The sequence below is a fragment of the Medicago truncatula genome, chromosome 1, assembly GCF_003473485.1.
Source record: "Medicago truncatula cultivar Jemalong A17 chromosome 1, MtrunA17r5.0-ANR, whole genome shotgun sequence".
NCBI classification, from domain to species: domain Eukaryota; kingdom Viridiplantae; phylum Streptophyta; class Magnoliopsida; order Fabales; family Fabaceae; genus Medicago; species Medicago truncatula.
The window spans coordinates 40,698,345-40,724,208 of NC_053042.1; the positions used below are offsets into that span (position 1 = coordinate 40,698,345).

Here is a 25,864-nt window from a genome sequence, read left to right on the forward strand (position 1 = left end):
CTTTATTACTATTTTGTATCCCCCTACCTTTACTAATTTAATAAAAGCAGTCACGCCTCTTGCCAATTATTACAAATTATTTTCAATTGTCACATGTTGTAAAGTAACCTAACCTGTATTGTCATTCTAATCAATTGAGCATGCTTGTTGGTGAATCATTTTACGAAATTATATATGGCCATATCTTTTCGCTTTACCATTGATTTGTTAATGCCGTTGAACCCTGGTATTCATGTTATACAATACTTCTCAAGATGAGCTTCCAAACGAAAGGAAAATTGTCAAATTATGTGAATATGCAGCCAAAAATCCATTACGCATTCCAAAGGTATTTATTCATTTATTTCAGTCCTGTATGGGAAATTTATTTAATTTTATTCAAAGAAGAGGAGGAAAATAGGATGTGCTTGAATTAGGTCAGTCCAATTCTGAAGTGCACTATTTCTGCCAGATAGCAAAATATCTTGAAGAAAGATGCTATAAAGAACTGAGATCTGAGCACATCAAACTAGTCAAGATCATAGCAGAATCTTTCAATAAGTTGCTATCCATTTGTAAGGCGCAGATGTAAGTTTCTCATGATTGATTCTTTTGTCTTTCCATATTCTGTTGATGTTATTTTATATGCTATGAATTCTTTTCATCAGCTCACTTATGATATTGATCTCCAACATAAAGTTATATTGGACTCTTCTTAAAAGTTTTTAATTTATCGTCTGCATATTGCAGCACATATTTCGCTGTTGATGTGCTTAATGTAACTTCGGAACTCTTGGACTATTCCAAGGATGAGGCTATTCAGGCGCTTGGTTGCTAATCCCTAACAAGGTTCATCTACTGTCAGGTGAATAAGACATTAAACAAATATATTGCTCTTTGCTTATTTGGCTACTGCACGAATGTCATTCTATTAGATCGATGTATACTTGAAAACAAGTCCCTGTGCAGTATGCAAAAATGATATAAGCTAATTCTTTGCTCTTTGCTTATTTGGCTACTGCACGAATCTAATTTAGATCGATGTATACTTGGAAACAAGTCCCTGTGTACTACCGCAATGAATTAGCTGATATCATTTTTGCATCCACGTTCGTGCTACTAACACAATGAATGTGCAGGTAGATTCTACTTACACTCATAACATTGAGAAATTGGTGAGGAAAGTATGCATGCTATCACAGGAGCCTGGTGAAACTCATGAAAACGGCTGTTTGAGGGCCTCAAGCTTGCAATGCCTTTCAGCAATGGTAATTAGTGCTCCATTTGAATTGCTATACGTTTCACTTCTGATTTTGCATGTTTTCTGGAACATAATGTTTCAATTCATGGATGACTTACTTCCCAATGTTTATTTTCATCTAAAATTCTATGGTTGTTTGTTGTGACTTCATTATTGTTTCAGAGTCATCCAGAGGTGCATTGTTTATTTAACTACCTTTTATTCTTTTGGCAGGTTTGGCTCATGACTGAATTTTCACACATTTTTGCTGATTTTGATGAGGTAAGTTATTTTTTATTTTTTTTGGCAGGTTTGGTTCATTGACATACAAACATTCATTTATTATATCAAATGCAGAAAAATGTCTCTTATAATTAGATGATAATATGTGCAGATGTGTCTGCTTATATTGTACTAGTATTGGCAACATTTGTTTCATCAATTTTCATCCTGTTAATTTATCTGTTTCTCTCCTTATAGTTATCATTCAAAAAGGTTTAAGAAGAAAAAATCATCGTCAAAATCATTTGAAAAAACAGTTTTTAAATGGTGAAGACAGAATTATAAAGAGATATGGATACCAAAAAGAGAATCATAATTATACTTAAAAAATGTCATCACAAAAGAAAACCTAATAACTACGTACAATTAAAAAATAATCCTAAGGTTTGTCTAAGATCTTCTGGATGAAACTAGTAAGGTTCTTGATAACATCAGTTGTATCCACATGTCTCCGATTTGATGTTTCCATAAACTCTTGTTGCAGTTGAACAATTTTTGAGAGTTTCTTCCCTTGTGACTACAACAGAAGATCTAGAAGTTGCGGGACGATCAAACTGAATAGGTTCCTTAGGAATACCAAATGAAGATGCAACAGATTGAAATTCTTTTCTATTTACATCATCATCTAATACCTTAGATTTCTTGGAAGGCACTTGATTACTTAAAGGTGCTGATCTCTTCTTTGACTCAGGAGCAGTGATAGCACTAGCTTCCTGTGCTATTTCTTCTTCCATCTTCTTCATATACTCCTTTACTATATCTTTGTTGTCCTCATCGTAATCTTCATACCGAACAGTTGGAGATATGTAATTTGGATTTGCTCTGAGAAAATCTTCAGCTATAATTTTACGGTACTCCAATATGACTTCCTCACTGTCTTCTGGAAAAATGACAGACAATAGAGGCGATGTACCAATAGGTGGAAGTTCACCAATTGCTGTTCTTCTGGTCACTTTCCGAGTAGAATCAGATGCAACACTCTTATTCCCCTTTCTATTTTTCGTTGTTGGTGTGGCAGAAGCTTCTCTTCGTTTTACTTCATTTTCTTCTTTAAGTATTTCCACAACATCACGTGAACGAACTTTCAACCTTGCCAAAGTTATTTGGTTAAAAAGTGGACCAAAAGAGGGTTTTAAAGCTTGTACGATACTGAAGTCTTTGGATCTTTGAAGACTATCAATGATTCCAAAAGTTTCAAGACAACCAGAAATCACTCTTCCAAGGGGGATAGTCTTAACCTTTCCAGACCTTGAGGACCAATAAGCTCTCTTCAAAAAATTAAGTATCAACTCAGGAAGATTGATACTTATCTTTTTGGCATAGTGCCACATGATAAACTTGTAGCTCCGAGTTACTATTTTGGAAGAATTTCTTAAAGGTAAGATACATCCGGAGATAATTTTATATAGAACCTTGTATTCCGGATTCAAGTCCGAATAACTCTTTCCGTTTGGCTTCTCGAAAATTATTCCTTGAAGTTCCTCTTTGATTTCTTCCTCATTCCATTCATCAGAAAACTTTACACCTTCAGCATAACACTTAATAACCTGTGGCAAAAATTCCAAAGAGATTATAGCCACCTTTCCTTGAACATAACCACAGATGCTCCCATTATCAACCCTTGCACTCATCCAAAATTCTTTTACAAGCTCGGTGTAGATAGGTTTCTTTTCTGCACAGAAGTATTCCATCCAACCCATATCCACAAAATTTTCTCTGAAGTCAAATTCATTTGCAGCAAGATCATATAGGTCAACCCTTGGTTCCAGTAGAACTTCTAGTTCTTCAAATTCCATATTAGTAGTTGTTTGTGGACTTCACACGATACTTTGGAAGAAAGGGTTTGGCAAAGCTGTTTGTTCCTTTACCCGCAAACTCTCTCTCTCTCTCTCTATATATATATATATATATATATATATATAAGTAGTTGTTTGTTGCTATTTTTCACTCATATCAGTATATATATATATCTTTTATATATGGATTTAAATCAAGCCTATTTTTCGGTCACTCGATCTCTTTAATTTTGTTTCAAATCTTTTTTAAAATCACTTTAATTTTGTTTCATATCTTTTTTAAAATCTCTTTAATTTTGTTTCATATCTTATCAATTACTAGAGCTATATAAAATAAATTTGTTGTTACTGAATCATCTCAACTAGTATATATTTTCAATATTTTGTTGTTACATTTATAGCTGATACTCTCTAAAAAAAAAAGTAACAAATATCTATCAACCTATGATTTAAATCAAAATTTCTGTTCCTATAAATTAGTATCAACTACTATGATGTTATTTGTGTCAAAAAAACTACTATGATGTTATCTATTCCTATGCCCTAAAACTTTTTGTTCCGCTTAGTCGGCTCAACTATTTATCATATTACAACTAACTTTTTGTTCCCTAAGATATAAATAAGACCATCCCTCTTTTCCCCTTACTCTCACGCACATATATTCATCAGATTTTTTGAGTCCATTCTTTTCCTTCAATTTTTCACCGTGTGGCCTAAAGCACTAACTCTTTTTTCTCTTGCAAGCACTTCGTGAGATCGTAGAGTTTCCGTGCTAGGAAGAAAAAACGCTTAAGGTAAGAAAAGGTTCTAAATTAGATGAATTAAAGGAGTTTTTGTTGTTCTAAAGGAAAGCTTGGTTTTGATGTTCATATATGAGCGATATGTGAACTTTCTCATGTCTAAATATCGAAAGTTGAACTTCAATGTATTCATGTGGAAAATATGATTTTTATGCAATAAGTGATGAAAGTTTTAATCTAAAAAAATTTATACATGCAGTGTCGTGTGTGTCTCCAAGACTTTTGATTTTGAGGCCTTAGGCTAAACTTGTTAAGAGAGTACTTGATAATATAACATGAGCACCATGTATTCGATATTCCTCTTGCTTTGCTAACACACTGACCAATGAATAACTTCTTTTATTTACTTATTTTGCAGATAATTGCATTTTATTCACTAATTTAACCATGTCCTCTTTCAAACATGCATGGTCTTGGTCTCTACCTTCTTCTACTTGTCGTTTCCCACAGCCTGCTTACAAGTCCAATGGCCTATGCCTGGTATGGCCGCCGACGAGGTAATACAAACTTATTCATGTCATGTTGCATTTGGTTTATACGGTCAAACTTATTTTTGTGTTACTTTTTCTTATATGAAACACCTCAATATATTTAATTTTCATTGTAGGCTACTTGTTGATACCATTGACGCATAGACATAGGAGGAGGTATGATCCAGATGATGATCTACTTCATGATATCAACACTTACAGAAAAGCTCTCAACCTCCCTATCCTTGAGAAAAACTACAAGGCATCTTGTTTAGCCAACAGAATTGCATATGATCTAGAAGATAAGCATTGTGAATACTTTCATGATTTTCATCCTTTACCCGGTATCAACCCCGAAATTCCAAACTTCCAAAGGAGTGTTAAGAAATGTGACATCAACATCAACACCACAAGAGATGGGGTCGTTATGCCAGTTTGTGTGCCCGAAATAATGCACGAAAATGATTTGTTTTCTAATTACACTAAAAATAGTCGTTTTACACCATATTTGAATAATTCCAAGTATACATTAGCTGGGGTTGGTCATGATCTTGATAAGATGGTTCTTATAATTGGTACCAACACAGCTTCTGGAGATTTTTCTTCTGCTACTTATTTGCTTCATGGTGCTTCAAAGGGACGTCATTGGCTACTGATGACGACTGCTTTCTTGAGTTTGTTTGTTTTTTTGTTCAATTAAACTGAATGTTATTTTCTGCTCCATTTCTCGTACGCTTCATGCGTTCTATTATTTTGTCAAGTTATTGATTCAGGATTTGCTATCGCAAATATATAGTATACTTCTAAGTGACCTTGAAATTTGATTGTTACATTTTGATGAAGATAAATTATAAGCTCTATGCATTAATATGGGATTAAATTTTAAGTATAGTTTACAATTTACATCTTAGTCACATATAGGGTGTGTTGTTTGTTGCCCATCTATACATATCAATCGAGTTGTTACTGAATTATTGTTTCATTTTTTGAAGTTGTACTCCCTATTCAGGGGTGGCCCTAAGCACGAGTCTAGGGGCGGCAACTCCGGGCACCATAATTCTAGGGGCATCAAAAAATATAGTTTTACTGCCTATATATATATATATATATATATATACTTCCATAAAAAATTGTAAAATGTTAGTTGCCGACAAAATTACATGGGTACTGCAAAGTAATAACTAATAAATGACATTATTAAATGAAAACAGTCAACTACATGTACAAAAAAATATTTTGTTAAAAAAAAAATATACAAAAAAATATTAATTACGTCAATAATTTTAGCAACTAAACCAACGAGTCAGGAGTGAAAAGCAAGTGAATAATCTAATTAAGACACTAAAATTAAAAGAATGATAAGAAGTGTTAAGAATAATAAATATTAACATTTTTTGCCTTTGCATATTAAAAGTCGCAATATTTTTCCTAGTTTTTGAGTCTTCTTTCTTTTTAATTCTTATTCTCTACGACTAACCTCTCAGTGCTCCTTGATTTTCGAATATCAAACCATTAATTGATTTAAATCTTCAATCTTTGAACTCTCAACTTTTATTCGTGGGAAGGGAAAAAGTGAGTAAAAATCCCTTAAGAGACTTTGGATTCGGGGGTTGGTTTTGAATAGGGAAGGTTTGACGCCCCCTACATGACTATGGTACTCCGTAGAAACCTTTTGCCTAACTTATTTTGTGCTAAAATATTTTATTTATATGAAAATTATTGCCTAAGAGTCTAGGTGAAAGAATGGAGGGAGAAGAAGTATGTTTTTTGTTGTTTTTATTTGATTTGGAATGATAAATTCTTTGCCTACGTACCCTAAACGGAAGGGATCAAAACCGTCGTAGATCCACTCAAAAGTTCTTTTTGGTGGGTTGGATTGATTTTAAAATTTTTGAAAAAAAGTTTTTAGAAGAGATAAGAGGCCTCAAGGCATGAGAGAAAATAAGATGAGGTTGGTCAAATTTTAATTATAAGAAATCCAAGTCTAATATGGAGATTAAATTGATTAAGCATTTGATTAAGAAAATAAAAGGAAAAAAAAAACACTTGGGTTAAAATCCAAGGTTTCTTAAGAAAATATTTTTGAAGTTTTATATATGTGACTTTTTTTGGGAAAATGATTTTTCTAAGTTAAATGCAAGTTAAAAAAAAAAAAAACTAGACGCACGACGTAATGTGATAAAAAAACGAGAAGTTTAAGAAAAATTTTGAAGTCCAATCATTAACCTAAGTGTCATTAATTCATTTCGATCCTCGATCGCGGTTATAACTTAAAACAGTAAAAATAAAGTGCACGAATTAAATTACATCAATTCCTAAATACACACTAAAAAATTAATGACAATAAAAATAAATGACAAAATAAAATATGCATGAGAAAATTCTAAATAATAATGCAATTATAAAATAAAACAAAAAAAACAGTAATTAACAATTAAAATAAAACACAATATTTTTTTAAACTTTGGAGAAAAAAAATTTAAGTAAAAGAGGTGCAGAAAGTAAAAACAAACAGCTGTGAAAATAGTAAAACAATATTGAATTTAAAAGAAAATTTGGCCTCAGACTGGATGAATCTGGACCGTCTGACGAATCAAGAGGTCCAGATTCAATCACAATGAAATCTCATCACAGCCATAAGATTTAAATCAAAGAGTTAGAGAAACGAGTGAGCACGGTAAGAGTGAAAGAGAGTATGTTGATGGGATAAAACTGCAAGTGCACGGTCTTACCGAAGTAGTAATAAAAGAGTATCGTTCTGACAGGAAGTTGTTCAATTCAATTAACTTTAGTTGATGATTAGAAGAGAATTTAGTTGCACAAACAAACTATTAAACATAGAACCTTATGTTAGACCTAACTTCTAAAGACAAGTTTCTCTTATGTTCCTCTAGCAATCAAGCCTATTTCGCTGACTTGATTACTATTAGATTTTGGTTCCTTTAGCAACCAAACCTATTTCGCTAACTTGATTACTATTAGAATTCTTAAAGTTTGAAACTTATATGTCTCAAGGATTACAAAGACTATTTCGCTGCCTTTACAATCCTTGTCTAAATTCACTTGTTCGAATATCAAAACTCCACTTTCGTTTTATGAATTGATATTTGAGATGATGGATTAACAATTATCAAACCCTCTACTTTCGTTTCCACAGTTTAATAATGGTTAATTCATGTTAAAATAGTGAATTTAGATTAGAAACTAGGGTTACATAAGATTAGGGTTAAAACTTGGTTTGATTAGGATTATGTCATTAGACTTATCCAACAATCCCAAGACAAGAGAAGTCTACTCACTCATGTTCATCGTAGACATTGAGAAGAAGAAGAAAAGCATAAAATTAAATAACAAGAAAGTAAAGGAAAAGAAAAGAACTTTTATTAAGAAAGACAATTGTCACTTATTGAATTCCAAGAATAAAAGATGAATATTTGTGATGGCTAGCTACTCTATTTATAGTTGACATTCGACTTAAAATCTAAGCAATTACATCACTAGAATGTTCCACAAGCAATTACATCCGACTTAAATATTACTAATATTTATGTATTCTTTTATTAGCATTATATATTGTATTATTATGTTGGTTGTTCGTTTTTAATTTTATATACTCCCTTGTGTTTTTTTAGTGTCACTTTTGTAGAAATTTTTTGTTTCTATTTAACCGTCACTTTCAAAGTTCATGCAATATTAAATGTATTTTACCAATATTACTTTTAGTTATTTATTATAGAGTGAAATATATAATACAATATATTAAATAAGGTTGTTATTGAAAAATGATAAATTATTATATCAAAAGTAGTAACATTTATTGACTGTCTTGATTTGTGTAAAATATCAAAAAATGACAATTAAAAAGGAACGAGAGTAGTATTGAACTAATTTAAAATAATCGATAATTTTCATACTATGATTTTAAAATTTTTAATATATTCTGCAACAAAGATATTATTTTACCGTGTCTGTGCAATATTGATATTAATAAAAAAAAAATATTCTTCAACAAAAAGTAAATAAAAAATATATATCTTATATTTTGGATATGAAAAAACGATTCAAATTAAACCGCATATATTTAGTTAAGATCGGTTTAAATTTTTTTAAAATAGTCATCCAAACTTAACTGAATCACATGTGATTTTTATTTCAGACATGACCAATAAACTCGCATACTACTATGTAACTTACTTTCTGATCCATGACCAATAAACTACATTTGTTTTTGTGAATAATTTAAAAGTAATATATACATACGGTACACAGGGATGAAATAAATAAATTTACTTTTTATCTGGACAAATAATATGAAAGCTGTAGTGGACTAGTTGTTCCATTCAATCAAATGAAATCAAAGTATTCATGTAAATCTATTTTATGATTATCACTCACATTGATTGATTCATAAAAAAATATAAAATGTGTAGTGGTTCCATCATACATTAAAGTTAGCATTAACATTTGCCACTAGAGATCTATCATTCAAAAAGAAAAAAACATTTCTCACAAAAACAAAAAACAAAAAAAAACAAAAAAAACGCTATTCGCACCGAAAGATAGCAGCCATAACCGAGAGAGAAAAAAGCTCAAATCTCTCAGCTATGGCGGAAGATGAAGAAGACGATGAAAGCTTCGGTGACTTCAAATTCGCTTCCTTTCCAAATCAACAATTCTCTTCTACCTCCGTTGATTGGGGAGGTTTCGTCAATGGCGGGACTTCTTCAAAACCCTTTGATCCATTCACAGTTTCATCGGATCGCATTCAGAAGCATGTAAACGAAACCAACGGTGTTGCTGTTGAAGCAAACAAAGCTCGTGGTGCTATTCCGCTTTCAATCTTCGGTGAGGAAGATGATGAACCTGTTGTTTCTCATTCCAATGATTTTTTCTCTAGCAAGAGTAACGGCGGTGGTGCTGTGAAAAATGGATCTGATTTGAATGGTGTTGTTGGAATTAGTGATTTGATTTCCAATTTGTATTATCAGAAGCCGAAGGTTGATTCTCAAAATGGATCGGTTTTGAATTCGGTATCAAATGTTGATGCTACAAATCCAAAGGTTGATGGACCGGTGAACTCGAACTCGAATGGGAATGATTTGAATCAGCATGAGGATGAGGAGGATGATGATGGATGGGAATTCAAGTCTGCAGAATGGGAAGCTGGAAACAATAACTTGAATGTTAAGGTAAATTGGTTGAAGCTGAATTGAATGATGGAAAGTAGTATAAATTTAGCGTTTATATTAATTTTGATTGATTTGTGCTCTTGTAACTTCAAATAATGTGGATACATATTTTTTATGACTTGTTAAATGGAATCTAGTGTTTCCGTGAGCATAGTTAGTTGGTAGAGACTCTGCAATATGCAGGGTCCTTAAAGGGTAAAATTTTAGCCACCAGGCTAATTGACAAAAAAAAAAATGGAAACTAGTTTTAGGAAAGCTTTACATTGTTGTTCATATTCATTAATTTTCATTTGGAGGAAAAAGGACGAGTTGATTAAATTGTAGTGAAATGAGAAGAAAAGGGTTGGAAAGAAATGCATGTGGGTAGTGATCAATTCACTGTTTGGATAAACAACTCAACTAATCCTTAGAGGAAAAGCATTTATCATTTAAGCACTTATATTTGAGCTAATTATATATTCGGAGAGAAAGTATGGTTAAATTGATTTCATGTAAGTTATACGCCGTTTTCTTAAGCTATTATGAAAAGCTTATTGAAATTAGCTAAAACTAGCTATGGACATGTCGGAAGATGTTTACATGAACTCCCTCAAACACAATGTTATTAAGTACTTATGACAGATAAGCCCATGTTCATAAGTCAATCCAAATGTAGCCCAATTTTATAAATGCTTTATGCTTTACTTTTTGTGCTGGTGTGGTAACATTTATCTTTTAGTAATATATTTGGAAGCTATGCATTTTGGCAAGAGATTCATTTCAGGATTCATCACAGTAACACATGTTTGCTTAATTATACAGACCTTTTGTTTTTTCACGTAATGGGTTTCATTTAACTTATAATATGTATTTATTTTTAAAGGTTGAATCGCCAAAGCAGGGTAATAGTGTGGTTGGTGTTGGTGCTTTGTTGGATTCATCGCCTGGGATTTCTGACAAAGTTGGTGAGTGGCACTTGGGGTTTGAATTCAGTCCTATTTCTGCATCTCACAGCCTACAGCCAGGTCCGAAAAGTGAATCAAATGAAACTGGAGCTGGGTTTAATATGTTCAATCAAACTTTAGGGATGTTGGCGAATGCACATTCATGGCCAGGATCAAATCAAACTTTGGTTGGTTGTTTTAAGTTTTAACATAGTTTCCTCATTTTATGCAACATTGTTCAGATTATCAAGGAATAAACATTTACACAATCTAATTGTGAATTTTTGGCATTAGGAAGCACCAAAAAAGGACAATATATTTCCCACTGATATAGAGGCATTCAACGGTAATGGTGGAGCTTCACATAGTTCTATTGACCCATCTCTTGCATCACAATCTCATCAATCTAACGGATGGGGCTTTGGCTTTGATTTCAATTCTAGTTCCAAGGGTGAAGACAGTCTATTTTCAGAGTCATACTTCAAAACCGAAAACAACCACGACGAAATCAACAAAAGCAATGCCTCCCCAACCAATACAAATATTGATTCAGTTGTCAATCTGTTTGAATCAAAGGATGCAGACATGGAAATAGGAATAAAACATGAGGTACTGAATCAATTTGATGTCATATTTTATATATTGTAGGGATTGTCTTGGTTTGATTTTTTTAAAAAGGACATTCCATCTTGAGTTCTTAAACTTTGCTTGTGAATCTACTGAATATTTCTATGAATCAATCTTATGGCACATTATTTTGTCGAATTGTCAGATAGTCTTCATACTTTTTAAACATATTGTCCGTGCTACTGTTCTTTCTATTTCCAGAAGCCGCTAATAACTTCAGAGGATCGTAGGGAAGCCTTGCCTCTGTCAATTTTTGGCGATGATATTCCCGATACAAATGAACATTCTAATTCTCAAGATTTGTCTCCCTATGCACCAGTATCTCCAATGCAGAACAACTTTAATAGTCCTGGTTCCAACTTATCTATCAATGACTTGATCTGGAGTTTATATAGTCAAACTGAAAAAAAAACTTCTCCTGATGTGACACCAAAAGCAAGTGAAAATCACATACGTGTCTCCCCCGAATTATCAGGCTCCAATTTGGATAACAGTGATGATTTTGATGATGATTTTGGGGACTTTAAGGATGCTTCACCTGAAACCCGATTTGCCCAGGAATCTACACAAAACACTTCTTTTAATCATCCTACAGAATTCAATGAGAATGGATTGCAGACTTCCTTGGAAGTTTTAAATTCTGATTTGATCAATGATAATGATGATTTTGAAGATGATTCGTGGGAATTTAAGGATGCTATATCTGGAACAAGTACTCAAGATCAAGCATCTACTATAGATCACAGAGATTTATTGACGCAGTTCTCAACCAAATTAGAACGGTCTGATTGTCTGGAGTTTTTTAGCAAATTGAAGGAGGAGTTGTGCAATAATGTCCTGTTCCATCTTCAGAATCTCAAGGTAGGTAATCTTCTGTGTTCTTTCTTTCATAAAAAATGGATAATACTTACTGGCACTGAAATTATTCACAAACAAATATTCTTAGAAAGCTCAAGATGTTGCGGCTCTTTCGGGTGAAGATGCAAAAGTAAAAGCTCTTGAGGTGGAAATTCAGGTCAGTATATGTACCGGTTTATGGTTATCAAATTTTGTGTCTAATTTTTTTGTTAGGGCTATTTATTTTCCCCTAACAATTGCAACTCTGCAACCTTGGGAAGGGGATAGGGGAATAGAGCTTTCTCCATGAGAGAAGTGGAAAATCTCAAGGTAGATTTCTCAGGATTTTAGCACGAAATCTACCAGAACCCGAAGCCTAGTGTGGCATGGTTATGACTTGTGTTCGTCGTTTCAAAGGCCTCTGTTAAAAGTTAATGTGTGAAGCCATTAGTCAATGTTGTTGTGAAATTGGTCTTCTGCTTGTTAAGTTGTTATATGTGTGTGCATTTCTTTGTCATTAGCTAAATGTATATGCTATTTATGGTTTATAAGCGATTCAGCCCCGTTCCTACTAATCTTGTCCTTTACAGGAATCTTCTGAGATATTGCATCAGCATCATATGAGCGTACCTGTTGAATATCTCTCAGAAAATTATTCGCCGAGAAATGTGAACTTTGATGAGCTTCTTAAAGTTTTGAAGGAGCCAAAGTTCCTACCTCTTGAATCAGAATACCAACTAGCATCAAGGTTGTCTATGGTATGATATAATTTTGAAAATATTGTGTTGTATTTTCAAGTTTTATTCTTTTGTGTGGGCAAATATATAGTATTGTGTGAATTACTGTCCGAGTTTAATAGATATATACTAAATATATAATCACATAACTGATTTTGGCATAAGTAATGTTATTTATGAGCTGTTAAGGTTAATTGAGTGGATAAGGGTTATATTTTTCTTGTTGTATTTTATCGATACCCTTCTTTCTTACTGGACCATTTAGCTTGACAACACTTGTTATTGCATGATCATATTTGTGCATGGATAGGCCGAGACGGATATAAAATCTGCCATGGAACTCTTGAAAGATGCAGTATCAACATTAAGAATTCTGAAGTTGGGATCAGGGGAAGAACAATCTAATTATCTTACAATATGGTCCAAGATTGCCTTCGTTTGTTCTCAAGAGCTGAAACATGGTGCTTATATCTGGAAGGAAGCGGTACAAAAGAATGTCCATGACCAGTTATTATCTATCCCAAAAGGTAAGCTACTTGATTAAATCATGCACAGTCATGTACTGCTGTGCTGCTTATGGAGTATGAATTAACTTCTTCCTTTTTCTGCGGTCCTGGGTTGACATAGGTGTTCAGTATATCCATGCACTTGGAGAAATTTATAGAGTGGCAGAAATCGTTGGAGCTTCAGCCAAACTTCACAAACCATGGATGTTGTCAGGTTCCATAGATTGTACAAGTTTATTTACCCTTTTGAACGAGTGTAATAGCCTGTGGTTGGCTTCAGGACTTGAAGAAGCACTTTCTAGTATATCAAACCATAATAACTTTGACGCGGATGGCATCTCAAGGGAATTAGTTGAATCCATTAAGTACATTCATGAGTTTGATGAGCATGCATTTCAGAGCTATGTCTTCTCAGGAGAAGAAACTGTGTGCCAGTTGTCAGCCTTGCCTGCTGGTTGCATACCAGGTATTTGTTCAATAAGCTTAGCTGTCTTTGAAACCCCATCGATAAAATGTCTTGAAAGTTATGTTTTTAATAGGAAATATTTTTTCAATGTAACAAAGTGTTAACGTGTCTATCGACAATGAGAACAATCTTTTAAGCATGTAAATTTTCCGTACATTTTTCGACAAGTATTGATGCATGGGATTAGGATATCTCTTCAACTTGGCTCCTTTGGCCATCTGCCGCATAGTAGAGATTTGACCTGGGGGAGTAAACTATCAAAACACCTCTAATATATAAGGTGGAACAAAATAAGTTGGAATGGGTCTTTCTGCATTATGTAGTAATAGTTGAATATTGAACACCAATTTACATATGATTTAGTATCTATTTGGATCGGTAGCTCAGAGGCTATGCTTTTTATTAAGTGAAGTGGGAAATGGTGTGATGTTTTTCATCTTTTCATTTAAAAATGGATAGCGAAAATCTCAATTACCTATCATCCTGTTCAGCCTGTAATCTTTTTTCTCCTCTGATTTTTATCCATCAGGGCTAAATTTGGCGACATGGAACGGGAAGCACTACTTCGTCAATCTCGCAAACTTGTGGGGCAATCTAATAAGTTCGGATCCTCCCAAGTGATACCTGCCAATTCAATCAAGTCTCTTAAAACATGGAGATTCTTTCACTAGATTTTTCAGTGTGTAGTTAAAAAAAATTACACTCAAAGAAAAGTCGATCTGAGATTGTGGCAGGGTCCTCTTTTTTTTTGGTTAGTTGGGGTGAGGTGCATTGGCAGCTCGTTAACGGCGAAAGTAGATCTTTGTGGGGGATGAAAGTTATATGGTTGCAGTGCTCTGGAGTCTGATCATGCAAAGTCACCAATTAAGTTAATTCTTTCTTCGATAGGTACCATTCTTTAAGTGGAAGCATTGAAACAATAGCCGGCTGTTACAAGTGTAAAATGTATTACTAGTGATTACAAAGAACTATACTACACACAGTAGAATTCTGGATACGATCCAGTTTTGCAGAGGGAATAATACTGTTTGTTTGTCAAATTATGTTGTTATTTGTAAAGCAACTGGGATTCTTCCCTTAACCATATTTTGTAATACTAGTATTTTGGCATGATTTTATTTAATAATATAAATAATTTGATTGATTTAAATGTGTAACGAACTGTCTTCATTGTGCAGTACCTTGGCTCAATTTGACAGTTTGGAGGGGAAGGGAGAGGGCTTTGGGGGGTGAGAGTTCATTGAAGAATGATCTTGGATGGTTGATTAGTGACATGTGAACTTCACAACCATGAGTTAACTCATACATTAATGGATCTAAATAAAGAAGAGTTAAAACTTGATCACAAATTGACAGTATCACTTTGCACCCAAAAACACATTAAATTCGCTTAGACTGAGGACAATCAAAACTATTATCAACCTATAATTAAATTGAAACACACAATAAATGTAATAGAAGTTGAGAAGTACGTGTGTTGGAGGAGAAGATGTGATGACTCGAATGTTCTAAGAGATTTATTTTGGATCCATATCCAGTTCTGTCAATTTGTTTACGATGTGTCTTGTTGTATTCATACTAGACATTACCTACAAAATGAACAAATATAAACTAGTATAATTGTTTGAAATTGTCGGTGTCACATAAACAAAGCTAACATACTCTGTGGCATTTGCTTATTAGAGAAGTTAAAAAAAAAAATTATTGCATGTAGCTTAATTTCGTAACTGTCTGTGACTAACATAGACCTTGCTTTAATGAATGCACCTGGACTTGTATTTCCATCTTCATTGAATTTGTTTCGTTGGTTACATTGACAAAAATGTCGAGGTTATACACAAACAATATGTATTGAAAGACTGGTAAGAAGGGGTCTTAAAATAGTGGAAAAAAAATGTGTTTGCTCTGCTGATAAGAAGAAGAATAATTTATTTGTTTGTGACATTAGTGTTTCTCTTATTTTTATATTTATTTATCACAAATACTTATCAATGACAAAAACTTTTTTTATTTTTATATTTTTCAATGACAAATACTCGTCTTATGTTTTATTTTTATATTAGTAAAAAATAATAAAAACAATGAAAAATATCTATCTCATATTTATTTGAACAAATTCTTGTCCACAGCAGCTTTGGGTGCAAGAATGAAGTGAAGTAACTTTGGGTGCAAGATTGCATTTCAAAATTGTTTTTCACATTGAGAACATCACAACAACACAAATAATTTATTAAATAGCTCTCAGCGGTAGTTAACTACCGTTGGGCTAAGCGGCGGCTGTTAACAACCACTGGCTTCAGCGGTAGTTAACTACCGTTCATATTGATGAGAGAGAGAGAGAGAGAAGTATCTGCACTCCAATTCACTTTCTTCATTTTTGTGGGTTTGATTCTTCACACTTGTTGTTGTTGTTGCTCTTTTTTAGGAACAAGAATGGGTTTCAACCACATCAAACAAATACAAATAAATTGAATCAATATCAACAAAACCTGAACCCATTTTTTTTCTTTCTGTTTTTCTTCCACTGACATTTTACAACCAAAAATGGTGAATTGATTTTTTTGTGTCTTATGCTTTTCTATTCAAAATTAATAATTTAAGAACATAAATCAATCCTAATAAAATCCAATTGTTAATTCTTCCATGGCAGATTGTGATTGTGCTCTTCAACAAATTTTCATCTTTTGATGGATTTTAAACAAAAGTTGAGATTATGTTTTTTAACAATAAAATAAAAAAAATAATGATTCCAATTTCTAATAGAGAAAGAAATAATAAGATGAAGAAATCATCCCGCAACAACAACACGAGGAAGAAGAAAGCTGAAGAAAGAAATTTGACTCACCCATGTGTTTCTCTTTCCTACAATGTCACAGTTTTCTTTTAAGTTGTATTTTATGAACGGTAGTTAACTACCGCTGGAGCCCAGCGACTATTAACTGCCGCCGCTTAACCCAACGGTAGTTAAGTAAATTACTTGTGTTATTGTGAAGTTCTTAATGTCCGAAAAACGAAAAACAATTTTCATTGCATTTTATATTTAATAGGCCCAACACAAGCCCATTGTTAAAAACCCTAAATCTGCATATAACCTCTTTTCCTCTTCACTACACTCCATCGATCTCATCTCACTGTAATAACTCTACTCTTCCACCCTCCGATTACATTCATTCCCTCGTTTTCATCTTCGCTAGACGGCGACTCAACCCTGAAAATATGTTAGATATCAATCTCTTCCGAGTTGAAAAGGGTCACAACCCTGAAATCATCCGTGAATCTCAACGCCGTCGTTTTGCCAGCGTCGAAGTAGTTGACGAAGTTATTAATCTCGACAAAGAATGGCGAAAACGTAATAATCTCTTCCTCCTCCATTCATCTTCAGTTTACAAATTTCAATGTCATTAACCTAATCCTGTTTTGTTTATTTCAGGTCAATTCGAGTTTGAGAATCTCCGTAAAGAAGTCAACAAAATCAATAAGGAAGTTTCCAAACTCAAGCGAGTAAGCATATCTCAATTTTTTTTTTATTTTCTTTTCGATTTTTGCATTGTTGATTTTTTGTTTCTGTGTGTGTTAGGGTGGTGAAGATGCAACCGAGTTTATTGCTAAATCTGAAGAGATTAAGAAAAAGATAGCTGAAAAAGAGGTTGAGGCTCAGGAAACCCTAAACCTCTTGAATTCTAAATTGGAAACCATTGGAAACCTCGTTCATGATTCTGTTCCCATCAGCAATGATGAGGTTTGTTTTATTTACAATTCTATTGATTTTTTCTTTGATAATGTAGTATTTGTTTGAAATTCATAGGATAATTTATGTTTTAGGCTAATAATCTTGTCGTCCGAACATGGGGTGAGAAAAGAGATGAACCGAAGCTCAAGAATCATGTGGATCTTGTTGACTTGCTTGAGATAGCTGATTTGAAGAAAGGTTTGAATTTATTTACATATTTAAGTCACATTGTTTATTTGTTTTAATATTGTGAGGTTTGGAATGTGATTACTGTTCAGGATGTTGTAATCCTCTTGTTTTTGTAATCACAGTAGCTGTTTGTTTTCATGGTAGCTAGTCTTTTTTGGAGCTATATTTGTTAGCTTCAGGTTCAATGCATGGTGGCTTTTAGGGATCACACAAACAAACGCACTAATAATAAATGTTATTCTTTTTCCAGTACGCTTTCCTTCTAGTTTTCTGCTTCCGTAACTGTTTTATGTGTGTTTTAGGTTAGCTGTTGCACTAATTCATAATTTGTACGATATCTTTCTGCCACTATCCCGAATCTGGACACGGTCAAGTATTTTGATATGATTTAACATGTTGGTTGGGATATTGCATATTATATGCAGAGGCCGGGGTCCGAACCCCGGACACCCCACTTCTCCACATTTAAAATGTGTGAGCTCTGGAGCTCTAGCCACTAGACTACTTATAAAAAAAATGATTTAACATGTTGCTTGATGCCTTAAAATATAATGTAGAAGAGTATAATTTCTTTTAGTTAATTGTGCATCATCATTTTCACTGTATTTGTGTTTCCCAGCTGAAGCTTTTTATGTTAGTTACCTATGGAACACTGTTGTGATTCAACTGCAGTAGCTAAGGCTTTCAATAGTTTCTACATTTCTGGTCATATACCTATTCTGAATGTATCTAATATTTTGTCATGTTGTTTGATGTATAATAGGAGCCGATGTTGCTGGAGGTAGAGGTTTCTATCTCAAAGGAGATGGTGTTTTTCTTAACCAAGCTCTAATCATGTTTGGGCTTAATTTTTTGGCGGAAAGGGGATATACTGCATTACATACTCCATTCTTCATCAAGAAAGATATAATGTCCAAGTGTGCTCAACTAGCCCAATTTGATGAAGAGCTTTACAAGGTAAAATTATCAAGTTCATTCCATTATTGATCTAGGTGTCCTTATAAGAATTAAATTTTATTATAAGACATGTTAGCGATGCCGATATTTTTTAGATTCTTAGTAAAACCTTATAATTTGTTTTTTAGATTCTTATGTTTTATTTTTTTAATGTGCCATACTGCAAATAACATTATTGTAGTGTTTCTTTTTTCTGTTGATTGGTTTTCATTCACCACGACAAAGATAGCTTCTTTGTTTCATTATATTGCCATTTTTCAATTTTTCCTAAGGAATGATTTCCTCACTAAACTTTATAACAAGAAGCATACTGGCATGGTGCAATGGTGGCATTTTTTGTATTATACTCTTTCTGGTATCCATTTTAAGCAGAAGCCCCTAATTTCACACATACTAAGAAATTTGGTTAAGTGCAAGTAATTTTCTCGATCTTGTGAAAAATGTTATTTATTTTTGTGTGTGCATCCTAAGAAGCAATTTTGATGAAAAAATGTTCCATGAGAATAAGAGTCTTTGAAAAAGAAAACTTAGGGCTATTTTAGGAATGCCATCATTAATTATAGTGAAAGAAGTTTTTATTTTTTTGTGGCAATTGAATTTGAATAGTTTCTATATTTAATGATTACATTCGAGACTGGAGGGAGTTAAAGATTATTGAATATACTGTCTGAAATTAAAACTACATAACAAGCTAATATCCACCCCAATTTTTTCCTCTGATTTGAGCTTATCTTAGGATTTTCTTTTCTTCTTTAGGTAACCGGGGAAGGAGATGATAAGTATCTGATTGCAACAGCAGAACAACCTCTGTGTGCATATCATTCAGACGAATGGATCCATCCTACCCGTCTACCCCTAAGGTAACTTGAATTTAGTTACATGTTTAATATTAAAATTGGAAAATTGTTATTTTTAATCTTGGGAACATGCTTGCTGTAGGTATGCTGGATATTCATCTTGCTTTCGTAAAGAAGCTGGATCTCATGGTCGGGATACTTTAGGAATCTTCCGAGTTCACCAGTTTGAGAAGGTGGAGCAGTTTTGCATGACTACCCCAAATGATAATGATTCATGGGACATGCATGAGGAAATGCTCAAAAACTCCGAGGACTTCTACAAAGCGGTATGACAACGTCCTTCATAATGTTCCCTCCATTAAGAACTGAATCCCAGTGTTAGATTAACCCACTGTTATCTGTTATGTCTTTGACATGCCAAACATGTCTAATCAAAGTAATGTTTAATGCATCTTTTTATTTCTTGTAAATTTGAGATATATGATTATTGCCTATATTCTGTATTGGTTACTCATACATTTGTATTACCTCACTTGGTCGTTTTCAACCCAAATCAATAACTTTAACTTTATTTGCCATCTTTTTTATTTTTATTTTCTTCTCTTATGTAATTGCATTTTATTTATTGTAGCTGAACATTCCCTATCAAATTGTGTCCATCGTATCTGGAGCTTTGAATGATGCCGCAGCTAAGAAGTATGATCTAGAAGCATGGTTTCCAGCTTCTAAAACATACAGGGAGTTGGTGTCCTGTTCAAATTGTACAGACTACCAAGCCCGTAAATTAGAAATTCGATACGGACAGAAGAAGGTCAGTATACCTAAGTTCATCACATTGATGGCTTTATTATTTAGTATTATTGTTGAGTCAAGAAATTATTCTAAAGAGAGGAGGATCAGTATGCCTAAGTTCTTCATATATGTTAGAACCTCGTAATATCAATTTATATAACCCATTCTGGAAATTTCTAAATTCTTTCTTTTTCTGCTGACTGGTCTTTTATTGAAATTTTACTTTGCAGAATAGTAAATTTTATCCTTGTTTAATTTTTTTTTTGGAATAACTGTCAGTGATGGCGGTGCTTACTTCTATTTTGACGACTAATATTTACTTTGCAGAAGAGTAAATTTTATTCTTGTTAAATATTTTTAGAATAATTAAGTTTGTGATACTTCAGTTTAGAAGACCAATTTAATTTTTAGAATAATTAAATTTTATTCTGCAGTTAAACTCTGGCTTTATTATTAGTACTGTTGGGTCAAGAAGTTATTCTAGAGAGAGGAGGGGAGAGATGATTCCCTGTATATGTTAGAATCTCGGAATATCAGTTTATATAACGCATTCTTCCTGAAATTTCTAAATTCTTCCTTCTCTGCTGATTGGTCTTTTATTGAAATTTTACTTTGCAGAGGAGGAAATTTTATCCTTGTTAAATATTTTTAGAATAACTGTCATTGATGATGGGTTTACTTCTGTTTAGAATACTAATATAGTCTTCATTTAGACTCATAGCTTAAAGTTTGTCAATGATTGCTACTTGAGCAATATGTTCTTTTGGCTAACTGAATTCAATGCTATTTAATAACTGTAGTTTCATAATTTTAACTGTTAGGCTTTGCCTCTCTTATCCTGTTACAGAGCAATGAGCAGTTGAAGCAATATGTTCATTTGTTGAACTCCACTCTCACGGCTACTGAAAGGACCATTTGCTGCATACTAGAGAACAACCAGAAGGAGGATGGAGTAGAGATACCAGAAGTCCTTAGGCCGTTCATGTTTGGAAAAACTTTCCTGCCATTCAAGAACCAACCGAATAATGAAGCCAAAGGGAAGAAATCGAAGGCCTAATTTGCATTTTTTTTTAGTCAATGATATTTTAGAAGAAATCGTTCGGAATTGTAGGCGATGACCACTGTTATTCCTCCATCATAACCTGTTTGTGCAGAAAAGACATAGATCATATTTTGTAACTCATCAAACCTTGTGTTAAATTCACTCTGTTGTGGTAGCTTATACATTTTGAAAGATTAAGACTCTGGATCAGATGTCCAGTTTTGGTTGAAAAGTTCTGTGACAAAAAATGTCAAAGCATGTTTAATTTTGTTGCTTGAAAAGTGGGATTTGAGTGTATTCAGTGCAAGGGAGTTATGGTTTCTGGGATTAAAATTCTGAAGTCTATTGGTTTCTATCTTGCAGGGCGTTGAAACATGTTCAGTATGATCGAGCTGGTCATGTTCAATATAATCGAGCTGGTCATGTTCCATTTAATCGAGCTGGTCATATAATAAGTTCAATTACGAATTTCATCGGAAAGAAGAGTTCGGTCTGGAAAAGAATATTCAATGTATTGTAGTAGGGAGGGAATGCCGTGGTTTTATTGGTGGCTATTTTCTGGCTGATTTTTTGCTATGATTTTTTTTTTATGCATAATTTTCAACTATGAATAAGAATAATGATTGATTTTACCCTAAAGCTTTACATGTTTCTAATCTGAATCTTAATACAGTATTTTCTATGCGGTCAAAGACTTGAAGTGAATCTTTCAAAAATATCATGTACTGGTTCATTTGTTTTTTATGGATTAACCCTGGTAGATATTGACTGCGAAAGCACTATTGTTTGGAATTGGGGTTGGAGTTGAACTACCTTATCAACTTAAATTCTCCTCTCCAGCCATCAAATCACATTTATATGCAACTCTACGATATTAGATGTGAAAACTGATGATGTACACACTTTGATAGTGAAATGTAAAATAATTGCATATGTTTAGAAATTGAACCTACGATGCTTAAACTCTCTATCTCTCCCATATTATTCTCTCTTTCATCTTAACTATTTTTAAACCATAGGTATACATCAGAAAGATAAGAAGGATTGGGGTGAAGCGACATATCTCTTTCAAATCAATGATTGACACATCAACGATTGTGGCCAATATAAAAATGTGCTTGTTTTTTCTTAAATGATAACTGCACACATGTGCTCTCAAAAAAAAAAAAAACTGCACACATGTCTCTACTGATGATTTGGGTGCTTGTTAACGATTTTCTTTGTCCCACAACTAATATTTAGGTAACTATACGAGACATGTAACCGTGTATCGAGGACTCGTGAATCAGAATTTTTGAATTTGTGTATTAATTAAGAAATTGTACATTATTGTAGATTATAAATGGCAATTCTAGTTCAATAAGCCAAAAATTGATGACAAATTTGTGCGTAGATGAAGTGGCAATCACTATCTCAAACTCATACATAATTATAAGGTTTTGAGTTCTAACTCAAATAAAGTTGTCAAATCTAACAATAATGATATTTATCGGTTGAGATAGGTCTTACGAACAAAAAGATGATAATTCTTATCGATATTATTTGATGCACTCACAACCTAAAACTTTTTTAAATATGTATCCAATCAAATCATGCAAACTAAATATTTATAGACTAACATTAAAAAAAGTGGCATCAAGAAGTGATATGATTGGATGCATTAAAAAGTTTTACATCCTTCTTCTATTACTCAAGCTAACAACTCTTTGGAATTCCTAAAAAAAACTCATAAAAAGTCCACATTTAAAAACAACTGAAGGGTGCCCCTATTTCAGGATTCTTTTTATTTATTTTTGTTTGCCTTTTCTTTTTCACACTTATTGGGGTTTGATAGTAGGATTTTTTTCACTCTTTTCTAATGTAGCAACGTGTCTTCATAGTTACTTCACTTAATATCATAATCGACAATGGTGATATCCACTAAGTTTGACGTCACACAATAACATACTTATGGTCTTGTTAATAAAATGTCATAAAAAATCACCTCGGACATGCAACATAATTTTTTGTAAAAAAAAATATACTAAAATTAATAACGTGAGAGACTAAAGTTTGAAAGAAATTTTTAGAGAGATTAAAAATGAAAGTTGATATATTTAGTGGACAAATAATACAAATTTAATCCTATTTTTTATGGGAGTAATATATGGAACTCAACCCAATAATTTGTAAAATTAGTGTGAAAAAAAAAAAAGTAATTCAAGCTATAATGACATGGCCAAATTCTGAAACTTCACTTTGATTCTGATTGACACTTATGGAAAGTATCTCGTTATTTTAGCATATATTACAAAATCAAAATTATCAATCTGCATTTTACTAATCTTATTGCAATACACGGAAAAGAATCAAAGCCTCTTTTACGAATGGCCATGTTTTTGTTTTTTTAGAAAATTAATAATAAAGGATACAAATTTAGATTTTCTTTTAATTTTTACGAGATATATACACACACATATGTCTGATTTTTATTTCGTCCTTTATTATTTAAAAATTGTAACAAACTAGATGAATGACTATATTTATACTTCCTTTTTATTATTTCAATTATGCCCTTAACAACTTTTTTTATAATAAAGATTGTTATTGGTGTTATTAAAAAAAAAAAATTAGATTATATTCTTTTGTTATATTATTTGTGTCATTAAAATAGATAATCATTATTTCTTTGGTTTGTTATAATCTGAAAACAACAAACATTTATATTTTTAGTTTTAATCAAAATTAAAATTTCATAAAAAAATATATCATTCATAATTTTGAAACGTTAACACAATAAAAACAACATAAAGATGGACACATGAGTACCGTCTCTTCGCTAGTAGTATTTATTATCACTAGACCATTGACCCGTGCTAACGCACGTGTCATTTAAAAAATTAATACTCACTGAAAAAATAAAACACTGTAGTTCGCTTGAATGTAAAAATTGTCGTGAATCAAAGCAAAATGTTAATTACCATAGACTTTGTTATTGTTCCATAATTCTAGTACGTAGTTCCTGTTACTTTAACATAACATATAATTTTAAAAGGGAAACTGAAGTTCGTTGACATGCAAATAGTTTCAATAAGTAAGAAAATGAATAGTACACAAAAAAGTCCTACACATTACGGAAAACTTCTCTGTAGATCACACTTGATGCAACATTGGTATCATCGCCGTCGTCGTCATTAATCAATATCTTTAAACCACCCCTCGAAGTAACCCGTGATATTGTGACGTACAACTGTCCATGTGAAAAATAACAAAGATGAATCCAAAACGACGTCTAAAAATTTCAATAAACAGATAGCTACCTCAGTTGACTCAATCATGCTTTCAATTGTCATTCGGTTAGTGTTCAGCAAGTCATCTGATAAAGACGCGGAGCTGTTCGTTGAAATTTGGCTGACACTTCGGGTGAACTGTATTGATGCATTTTTCATTCTAATAAAAGGGCACCAATGTTAATAGAAGAGTGGTGAGACCTCCAGACAACTTAATTACGACCCAAAAAACTTGCCTTTATTCTAAAGCATATAAAAATGTAAATGGTTACCGTGTCATGTACGCAGCGACATCAAGCAAATCGCCATTAAGTATCAACTTAGTCCCATTAAAGGCATTAGCAACTCCCATAGCACCTAATTTTTTAAAAAATCAACAGCAAGTGAACATAATTTCACATTTCATTGTTGATATCAGCAGAAAGCACAAACTTAAAACACGACATACCTAAATACATGCGTGTCTTGCAAAACTGCAATATCAATATAGTAGGTGTGTCGTTGTCATGGTTGCCAAAAAAGGTCACAATTTTGTCAGCATGCTCACCCCAAAGAGAGCAATGTAAGCGGTTGTTTCTGTAATAAAATATTACCAAAATATCAATTCAGGAACATAAGGTATATTAAAATTATATTACAACCAGGTACAAAGAAAGAGACAAATCTTACTCAAGATCTTTTAAAGTGAGATCAATAACCCTGCTTTTCCTTCCGTCCTTTTCAGTTTCCCTTATATCACCTCTTTCAATTACATGACCAATAACATTTGAAATTACGTATACAAAAGCAAAAACAAATGTATGAAATTCCTAAACGAATGCTTATAGGTAGAAATAATGTACAACACACATTCAGAATTGAAGTCTTACCCGTAGATACTTCATCGGCAGTTGAAGAGAGAATTTCATTGAATGGCTTGAACTCAAAAACGTTCATAGGGATAGCAGGCAAGTGTACTTTGGTAAAAGTTGAATTGTGCATCATACTAAGCTTATGTTTGTGTGAAGTTACCTTATAAGGACTTTCATTAAAACCTACAATTGCATTTTCAAGCTGATATGTACCCCCTTCTTGAACCATGGACCTGAACTTTGCCACCAAATCTTTTCTAGCTGTGGCGTGAATACGTCCACCCTATTGACGACAACAACAACATTAAACAGCTGGTTAAATTACATAACTAAAAAACAACAATGACATTAGTTTAATTTTAAAGCTAAGAGTGCAAACATGCAG

The 25,864-nt window shown here is 32.9% G+C and overlaps 3 protein-coding genes across 5 annotated transcripts; all 3 read left to right on the plus strand.

The window, feature by feature from the left end:
- Positions 1 to 3,745: 3,745 nt before the first annotated feature.
- Positions 3,746 to 5,299, plus strand: LOC11412078 (uncharacterized GPI-anchored protein At3g06035). 2 transcript variants are annotated; one of them, XM_039829394.1, is made up of 3 exons: positions 3,746 to 4,091; positions 4,456 to 4,594; positions 4,705 to 5,299. In XM_039829394.1, the coding sequence occupies exons 2-3, from the start codon at positions 4,501 to 4,503 to the stop codon at positions 5,265 to 5,267; spliced, it is 657 nt and encodes a 218-aa protein (XP_039685328.1). In that variant the 5' UTR covers positions 3,746 to 4,091; positions 4,456 to 4,500; the 3' UTR covers positions 5,268 to 5,299. The 2 variants fall into 2 exon arrangements, with proteins under 2 accessions (XP_039685328.1, XP_003591101.1); XM_003591053.3 differs by lacking the exon at positions 3,746 to 4,091 and having other exon boundaries at positions 4,119 to 4,594.
- Positions 5,300 to 9,011: 3,712 nt separating this feature from the next.
- On the plus strand, positions 9,012 to 14,978 carry LOC11415657 (uncharacterized). Its single transcript, XM_003591054.4, has 9 exons — positions 9,012 to 9,756; positions 10,619 to 10,867; positions 10,974 to 11,288; positions 11,508 to 12,167; positions 12,253 to 12,321; positions 12,734 to 12,901; positions 13,191 to 13,407; positions 13,508 to 13,852; positions 14,382 to 14,978. Exons 1-9 carry the CDS (start codon positions 9,172 to 9,174, stop codon positions 14,471 to 14,473), a joined length of 2,700 nt encoding a protein of 899 aa, XP_003591102.1. The 5' UTR covers positions 9,012 to 9,171; the 3' UTR covers positions 14,474 to 14,978.
- A 1,944-nt stretch (positions 14,979 to 16,922) lies between these two features.
- On the plus strand, positions 16,923 to 21,998 carry LOC11426408 (serine--tRNA ligase). Of its 2 annotated transcripts, XM_024782569.2 has the most exons (10): positions 16,923 to 17,201; positions 17,283 to 17,353; positions 17,430 to 17,591; positions 17,675 to 17,780; positions 18,535 to 18,728; positions 19,485 to 19,588; positions 19,668 to 19,851; positions 20,157 to 20,336; positions 21,165 to 21,355; positions 21,723 to 21,998. In XM_024782569.2, exons 1-10 carry the CDS (start codon positions 17,069 to 17,071, stop codon positions 21,877 to 21,879), a joined length of 1,482 nt encoding a protein of 493 aa, XP_024638337.2. In that variant the 5' UTR covers positions 16,923 to 17,068; the 3' UTR covers positions 21,880 to 21,998. The 2 variants fall into 2 exon arrangements, with proteins under 2 accessions (XP_024638337.2, XP_003591104.2); XM_003591056.4 differs by lacking the exon at positions 21,723 to 21,998 and having other exon boundaries at positions 16,925 to 17,201; positions 21,165 to 21,640.
- The last annotated feature ends 3,866 nt before the right edge of the window (positions 21,999 to 25,864 follow it).

Excerpts from the sequence above, each read along its gene's own strand:
- LOC11412078 (XM_039829394.1), top strand. The coding sequence starts at position 4,501 with ATGCATGGTCTTGGTCTCTACCTTCTTCTACTTGTCGTTTCCCACAGC. Across the intron at positions 4,595-4,704 it reads CTGGTATGGCCGCCGACGAG|GCTACTTGTTGATACCATTG; the intron begins GTAATACAAACT and ends TTTTCATTGTAG.
- LOC11415657 (XM_003591054.4), top strand. The coding sequence starts at position 9,172 with ATGGCGGAAGATGAAGAAGACGATGAAAGCTTCGGTGACTTCAAATTC. Across the intron at positions 12,322-12,733 it reads CTCTTGAGGTGGAAATTCAG|GAATCTTCTGAGATATTGCA; the intron begins GTCAGTATATGT and ends TGTCCTTTACAG. Across the intron at positions 13,853-14,381 it reads GCCTGCTGGTTGCATACCAG|GGCTAAATTTGGCGACATGG; the intron begins GTATTTGTTCAA and ends TTTATCCATCAG.
- LOC11426408 (XM_024782569.2), top strand. The coding sequence starts at position 17,069 with ATGTTAGATATCAATCTCTTCCGAGTTGAAAAGGGTCACAACCCTGAA. Across the intron at positions 18,729-19,484 it reads TTGATGAAGAGCTTTACAAG|GTAACCGGGGAAGGAGATGA; the intron begins GTAAAATTATCA and ends TTTCTTCTTTAG. Across the intron at positions 19,589-19,667 it reads CCTACCCGTCTACCCCTAAG|GTATGCTGGATATTCATCTT; the intron begins GTAACTTGAATT and ends TGCTTGCTGTAG.